The 7,677-nt window shown below is 48.5% G+C and overlaps 1 protein-coding gene across 2 annotated transcripts; it reads left to right on the top strand.

Annotated features, from left to right (window-relative positions):
• On the top strand, positions 1–3,712 carry POLR2G (RNA polymerase II subunit G). 2 transcript variants are annotated; one of them, XM_055311433.1, is made up of 8 exons: positions 1–110; positions 230–339; positions 1,021–1,180; positions 1,922–1,972; positions 2,068–2,133; positions 2,230–2,301; positions 2,498–2,531; positions 2,747–3,712. In XM_055311433.1, the coding sequence occupies exons 1-8, from the start codon at positions 99–101 to the stop codon at positions 2,758–2,760; spliced, it is 519 nt and encodes a 172-aa protein (XP_055167408.1). In that variant the 5' UTR covers positions 1–98; the 3' UTR covers positions 2,761–3,712. The 2 variants fall into 2 exon arrangements, with proteins under 2 accessions (XP_055167408.1, XP_055167417.1); XM_055311442.1 differs by lacking the exon at positions 2,498–2,531.
• The last annotated feature ends 3,965 nt before the right edge of the window (positions 3,713–7,677 follow it).

The following is a 7,677-nucleotide window of genomic DNA, read 5'->3' as shown; positions in this document are numbered from 1 at the left end:
CAGGGTTCCGGAGGCGGTGTGTGTTTCCGGTTGGGTGAGAACCGCGGCTACCACCGAGGCGGTTTGGATTTGGCTGCTGTCCGGTCCGGGCTGGGAAGATGTTCTATCACGTACGCGGAGCACGGGGTGGCCGCGAGGGCAGGGTTAAGAGGAGGGGCGAAGCGGGGCGCCGGGACGAGGAGATGCTGTTCCTCGTCCTTGCTTGGTCTCCATGCCGCTTTCTCCGCAGATCTCCCTGGAGCACGAGATCCTGCTGCACCCGCGCTATTTCGGCCCCAACCTGCTCAACACGGTCAAGCAGAAGCTCTTCACCGAGGTGGAGGGGACCTGCACCGGCAAGTGAGTCCCGAGTGCTTCGTGCCGCCTGATCTGCAGCCTCTACCCAATTCCTACTCATCCTGCAAGCACCTGCCACCTGCCACCTGCCCCGGGGAACCCTCTCACCCTCTCAGGCACCCGAGGCAGTCACTTGCTTCCGGCCTGGGTTCCCGAGGTGCCCTCTGGATCGCGAGACTTACTTCAGCAGAGACTGGTCATTCGTTTACTCCGCAGACTTTTTTTTTTAAGATTTTATTTATTTATTCATGAGAGAGAGAGAGGCAGAGACACAGGCAGAGGGAGAAGCAGGCTCCATGCAGGGAGCCTGATGTAGGACTCGATCCCGGGATTCCGAGCTCACACCCTGAGCCGAAGGCAGGCGCTAAACCGCTGAGCCATCCAGGGATCTCTGGGAATCTGTGTTTTAAGAAGTTCGTCTTAGGTGATTCTGAGGTATCCTCAAGATTGAAGTCTCTTGGCTTAAGGACTGCAGTCTTCTTGGACATTTATTGTGAAACATGAGAGCAGTGTTTGGCATTATAGATACTGATCGGTATTCTCCCAACATTAAGTTCTGTGGGCAGGGGTGCCATCTATTTCCCTTTGTGCTGTCCCCTAACCCCCATCATCACTGATTTGTTGTAGATGATTTTAGAGGCTCTTGCACACACAATGCCTTTCTTTTTTTCATCCTCCTTACAGGTATGGCTTTGTAATTGCTGTCACCACCATTGACAATATTGGTGCTGGTGTGATCCAGCCAGGCCGAGGGTTTGTCCTTTATCCAGTTAAGTACAAGGCCATTGTTTTCCGGCCCTTTAAAGGGGAGGTCGTGGATGCTGTTGTCACTCAAGTCAACAAGGTGAGACCATACATAGTGGAGGCAGTTGGGTGGCTGCTCAGAAGATGGGGGATGGGTCCCAACTGCTCTTGCTAACTCTGTGTCCTTGGGTAAGTCACTTTTGCTTCAGTTTCTACACCTGTCAAATGGTGCAGAAACCTCCCTTGGGGTCCTGTAAGTCAGTATGAGTTGTCAGCAATAGTAGCCTCCATTCATTGAATACTTATTATGGGCTGGGTAAGGTGCAAAACCTAACGATGACTAAGGTCATGCCTTTATCCATTTTTATAGAAGCTTATGCCTGGAGAAGTTAGAAGTTGTCTAATGGCCAAGGTCATGTGATCAACAGGTGGTCAAACTGTGGACCGACAAGTGCCAGGCCTTGGCTCTTTAGTGCACTGTATTTCCGTAACTTGAAATGAAATCTCGGCAGAAGAGACATGAAAGCAAATGATACAATTCAGAGTGGATTCAAAATATGAAGAATATTATTAGGAATTAGATAAAGTTGGGAAGCTTAGGTGAATTTGAGGATAAAAGAAAAAGCAAAGTCGAGGTGCCTGCCTGGGTGGCTCAGTCAGTTAAGCAGCTGCCTTCAGCTCAGGTCATGATCCTGGGATGGAGCCCCGCAGCCAGCTCCCTGCTCAGCAGGAATCTACTTCTCCCTTTCACTCTCTACACACGTTTGCTCTCTCTTTCTCTCTCTCTCTCAAATAAATAAAATTTTAAAAAGAAAAACAAAGTCCTTCATTGTCCTCTTAGGTTGGACTTTTCACAGAAATTGGACCAATGTCCTGCTTCATTTCTCGACATGTAAGTCTGGGCGTGCTGGGGGTGCTAAGGAGAGAAGCCAGTCATGACTCTCTCTGGAAGCACTCCTGTAAAGCTCTGTCTTGCTTTCCTTTCAGTCCATCCCATCAGAGATGGAGTTTGACCCCAACTCCAACCCACCATGTTATAAGACAATGGATGAGGTGAGTGGGGAAGAAGTCCATGAGAAGGACGAAGAATGAGCCCTCCAAAAAATTTTGGCTTGGGGGTATCTGAGTATCCTGTTTACTCTTCCTCAGGACATTGTGATTCAGCAGGACGATGAGATCCGCTTGAAGATTGTGGGGACCCGTGTGGACAAGAATGACATTGTGAGTCTCTTGCCTACCTTCCTACCTGTACCAGGCAGAGCTGGGAGCTGTTAATTTCTTACCATGCAGGGTTCCTGGGGGTTTTGTTCTCTTCTGCCAGGAAGAGGGGATGGGTGAGCAGAAGGCCTGGGGCTGGGCTAGAAGTTAGTTCTATGCTTGCTTAGGCTCTATTTCCTTTCTGCCTTCCCTCCTGCAGTTTGCTATTGGCTCTCTGATGGACGATTACTTGGGTGAGTGCCTGATCGTGCTTCCAGGGTTGTTGCCTAGAAAGGGGTGTGTGGAGGCAGGGGGTGGATATGGGACTTAAAGCCCGAGTCACAGATGAAAGAAACTCTTATGACTGTCTGCTTGGAAAATCGGGACCTGTGCCTCGTGAGATGGGAAGACAATGGTGATGGCTGCCCCGAACCTGAGCCTAACTGGTGTGCTTTTCCTGTCATTACAGGGCTTGTGAGCTGAGCACCAGGGCCTCCTGCTCTGTTTGGTCCTCATCTAGGAGCTGTGACGGTCATGCTCCACATACTGTCCAGAAGCCTAGTCTGGCTGCTGTGGGGAGGCAGAGAAGGTTCCTTGTCCACAGAAAATATCTGGTTCTTCTTGATGCTTAGCCACTCCCCAGGTTTTTACTGTACTTTCTAACCATAAAAGGTCCTTGTTCTCATGGAGGTTTTATCTCCTTTCTTTGGTAAGAACAACTCTTTCATTGAAAAGGCTGGAGGCCAGTTGCTTGCTAGCCTCCCTTTTGGTGGCCTGCTGCCTCAAGTAGCCTCAGCTACCCAGGGGATCTGACTATCCCTTCTGCAGAGGGCTACCACTGACTTCAGTGAAGGGAAGGCCCTAATGTTAGGTCTTAGGCTTCTAGCAAATGGCATTGTCATTAGAACCACTCTGAGTCCTGATCTAGTCTCAGAATATTCGCCCTACCCTCACCTTTACTAGTAGCCAAAGGTAGAGCTGGGCATGAGAGAAGACAAGATAGTGAGGAGGGAGAGGGAAATAAGAGGATAGTAATGACCCAGACTATGGCTTCCCAATGCAGCCCTTCCTAGGAGGGATCTGCAAACATTTTTTTTTTTTTAAGATTTTATTTATTTGAGAGAGAGAGAGAGACAATATAGCAGAGGAAAAGGCAGAGAGAGAGGGAGAAGCAGACGCCCCATGGAGCAGGGAGCCTGATGTGGGGCTTGATCCCAGGACCCCAAGATTGTGATCTGAGCCGAGATCATGACCTGAGTCAAAGGCAGATGCTTACCCAGCTAAGCCACCCAGGTGCCCCAACAGAAGTCTTTATGTATTAATCAGTCACTAAGCTGAATTGAAAATGTGAGCGGGTCCAAACTGTCATTAGGGTGACATAAACCAAAATCTATGAAATGACTGAAAGACTAAATAAACACACTACCCTCCCTCACAGTGTGCTCACACTCTGCTTTTGTAATACAATTTGTCTGTCTTGGAATGTCCTCTCCCAGCCTGTCTGCTTACTGCCTGTTACTCTAGCAAATCTCAGTCAATTCTTTTTAAAATTTTTTTCAGCTTTTTTGTTTCCTTGGAAAGTAGAGCTGTGTCGTAGAAAGCGTGGTCTTTGAATTGGTACAGAACTGGGTTCCAGTCCTAGCTGGGGGGCCTTATGTTTTCTCATTAACCCTCTTTGGATGGTTGCTTCTAGTGTGAGATCACATGTACAAGTGGCTTGTAGAGAGCCTGGCCCATGATAGACCCTCAAAAAGCAGTGATTATCAGCTGGGTGATTTTTGTCCCGAGGGGACATATGGCAATGACTTTTTTGGTTGTGACAACTGTGGATGGTACTGCCTTCTAGTGGGTAAAGGCCAGGGATGCAGCTAACTTCCTACAGTATATAGGACAGCATCCACCCTCCCCCCAACAAAGAATTATCTGGTCCCAAATGTCAATCATGCTAAGGTCTAGAGACCCTGATATGAAGCATCCAGAATATTGGCAGGAACATGGTAAGAAAATGGCACTTGAATGTAGTTTTCTTCCTGCCTTCACCACCCCTGCACGGACCGATGCAGGCTTTTCCATTTATACCTCTACAGTGTATCACATAACATGTGCTTTAATTACTGTGTCCTGTTTGCTTTTCCTAAATTATTTATCTCTCTCTTTTTTTTTTTTTTTTAAATTCATGAGAGGCACAGAGAGAGAGAGGCAGAAACACAGGCAGAGGGAGAAGTAGGCTCCACGAAGGGAGCCCGATGTGGGACTCGATCCGGTGGCTCCATGATCATGCCCTGGGCTGAAGGCAGCGCCAAACCACTGAGCGACCAGGGCTGCCCTCTCTCTTTTTTTAAAAAACTATTTATTTATTTATCTTAGCACGAGTGGGAGGGGAAGAGGGAGAGAAAGTCTCAGCACACACCTCACTGAGCGCAGAGCCTGATTCTGGGCCCAATCTCATGACCCTGAGATGACCTGAGCCGACATCAAGAGTGGGATGCTTAAAGGACTCTGCCACCCAGGGGCGCCCAGGTGGCTCAGCGGGTGAGCGTCTGCCTTCACCTTGGGGCGTGATCCTGGAATCTGGGGATCAAGTCCCAGGGGGAGCCTGCTTCTCCCTCTGCCTGTGTCTCTGCCTCTCTCTCTCTCTCTGTGTCTCTCATGAATAAATAAAATCTTTAAAATATAAAATAAAATTGTGCTATCACTTTGTTGAACTATGAGTTGATTACCCAGGTTGTAGGGACTTCCTCTAAGCTGTGAACCTCACTCCTCGCACTGAGCAAAATTCTTTCCATGCCCTCAAATGGAACTAGCAATCTGCAAATTGTGTTGGGGGTAACCTGAAAGTAACATCAGGCCTGGAATAGAAGCAACTGATGGACAGAAGGGGCTCATTGAACATGAGCACGTGGGTGGCAGTGAGGATGTGGGGTGTGACACCCACTAAAAGGGCACCAGACTTGTGGGGAAAGGGATCAAGTGCGGGTGGCCTGGACATAGTCTGCAGGATTCATATCTTTTAAGGTTTTTTTTTTTTTTAAGATTTTATGTTTTTTATTTATTAATGAGAGACACAGAGAGACAGGCAGAGGGAGAAGCAGGCTCCACTTAAGGAGCCCAATGCAGGACTCCATCCTGGGACACCAGGATCACACACCCTGGGCCAAAGGCAGGCGCCAAATGGCTGAGCCACCCAGGGATCCCCTCTTAAGGTTTTGTAACTGAAAGTTACGGCCTCTTAAAAAGGTCACAGGTAACAGGAGTATCTGCCTGCTAATGCCAAATCTTTGATTTTTTTTTGTTATTATTCATGGGGGGGGGGCGCGCAGAGACACGGGCGGAGGGAGAAGCAGGCTCCATGCAGGGAGCCTGATGTGGGACCTGATTCCGGGTCTCCAGGACCACACCCTGAACTGAAGGTGGCACTAAACTGCTAAGCCACCCGGCTGCCCTGCCAAATCTTTTACACACATTATTGTGTTGCTTACAACTGTTCCATGAAGGTTCTGTTCTCCCACTTGACAGTTGATGAAGTCGGTTAGAGACATAAACTGTAACACCAAGGTCACACAGCTAGTGAGTCGTGGAGCTTTGCTTTTGCTTTTATCAGCACCGCGCTCTAACCAACTGAGCTAACCGGCCAACTACTGCTTTTGCTTTTAAACTGTCAGTCTGGGGGATCCCTGGGTGGCGCAGCGGTTTGGCGCCTGCCTTTGGCCCGGGGCGCGATCCTGGAGACCCAGGATCGAATCCCACGTCGGGTTCCCGGTGCATGGAGCCTGCTTCTCCCTCTGCCTGTGTCTCTGCGCCCCTCTCTCTCTCTCTCTGTGACTATCATAAATAATAAATAAAAATTTAAAAAAATTAAAAAAAAAATAAGCTGTCAGTCTGGCTCCAAAGCCATCATAGCTCTTTTTTTGCCAGGCACTAGGTAGTTGGCGAGTGAGTGGGACCCACCTTTCTCTTACCTGTGGCTATGTGAGTCTCACTACCACTTTTCCTTGGTCTCTGCCTCTGCTTGAGGTTGGGCTTGGATGGGCCCCAGACAGTTTGAATAGTTTTACTAAATCCTACAAGCCCCAGGGCCTTCTACCATTGTCTCCTGCCTCCAAGATGGCCAATGGCTATCCAGACTACTAACGCCTCAGCAAGATGATCTGCCAGCAGCCCAGATCTCACTAAGCTGATCTCAGACTCAGGACAGTGGAGGAGCCTCCACTCCTCTTAATGCAGAGGTGGGCAGACACTCCAATGTTCAAACACAGTACTGAAACTACTCCAAACATCATTCTGAATATAACTGGAAGAAATTCAGCAGGGTCACAGTCCCCTTAGGCGGTGTTGCCATGGCAACTTCAGCCACATTCATTTGAGTTTCCCTTGCTCTGGCCTGGGAGGATCTTCTTTTCTAGAGGCAGCAGCATCTAACCCTGAGAGGGAGGAAGGGTGAGGATGTGTACATTCATGCTTCCCCACGGGATACCATGGGATACTCCTTTTTTTTTTTTTTTAAGATTTTATTTATTCATGAGAGACAGAGAGAGGTAGAGAGAGAGGCAGAGAGAGAAGTAGGCTCCATGCAGGGAGCCCCATGCGGGATTGGATCCAGGCATCCCAGGATCACGCCCTGAGCTGAAGGCAGATGCTCAGCCCTCAATCGCTGAGCCACCCAGAGGACCCGGGATACTCCCTTCTGTAATGAACAGCCCTTTGCAAACCACCTCATCTTGGATGAACATAAAGGAATTAATTCACTGTCTGCCACGTGCTTTCACAGATATTATCTCATTTAATCTACAGTAATCCTGTGGGGTGGGTATTAGTACCATTTTGTAGTTGAGTGAAAATGTGGTTAGGTAATTTGCCCCAAAGCAGTGACAGAATTTGAACCCTGGTTGGCCTGACTTCAAATACTGTAACATAACTCACTAAGCCCACTTGGTTCTTAATTGAGAACTAACTGCCCAAGTTCAGGAAAGTGTGCGCATAAAATGGCCAAGGAAGTCCGCTAGTCAGGTGAGGGGCTTATATTTGGCTTACTGAACAAGAATGAGAAAGACAGGAGGTAGAATGCCAGGATGAGCACAGACAGCCCTGGAATTTGCAGCTTGCACATGAGCTTGGGCCAGTGAGAAGACCCTTCTGCCCGAAGAGAATACCTACTGGGAACTCCATCGTGCGGGAAAGGAAGTGCAGGTGATGGAGAGGTAAGTTGAGCTCCACCAAGCGGGCAAAGAAAACCGATTTAGGCGCCAAAGTTTAAAGTTTCGCTGCAATTGCGTAAATGCAAATGCTCGGAAACACAGGAGCAGACAGGACCAAGAGAATGGGGACGCTTTCCTTGACAATACGCCTTTTTTTTTTTTTAAGATTTTATTTATTTATTCACGAGAGACATAGAGGCATACA

Source organism: Nyctereutes procyonoides, unplaced genomic scaffold (genome assembly GCF_905146905.1).
Source record: "Nyctereutes procyonoides isolate TBG_1078 unplaced genomic scaffold, NYPRO_anot_genome, whole genome shotgun sequence".
NCBI lineage: Eukaryota > Metazoa > Chordata > Mammalia > Carnivora > Canidae > Nyctereutes > Nyctereutes procyonoides.
The sequence above is the reverse complement of the archived record's forward strand: the minus strand, read 5'-3'. Positions and strand labels throughout refer to the sequence as shown.

Coding starts and splice junctions, on each gene's coding strand:
- POLR2G (XM_055311433.1), top strand. Junction 340..1,020: donor GAGGGGACCTGCACCGGCAA/GTGAGTCCCGAG, acceptor TCCTCCTTACAG/GTATGGCTTTGTAATTGCTG. Junction 1,181..1,921: donor TTGTCACTCAAGTCAACAAG/GTGAGACCATAC, acceptor TTGTCCTCTTAG/GTTGGACTTTTCACAGAAAT.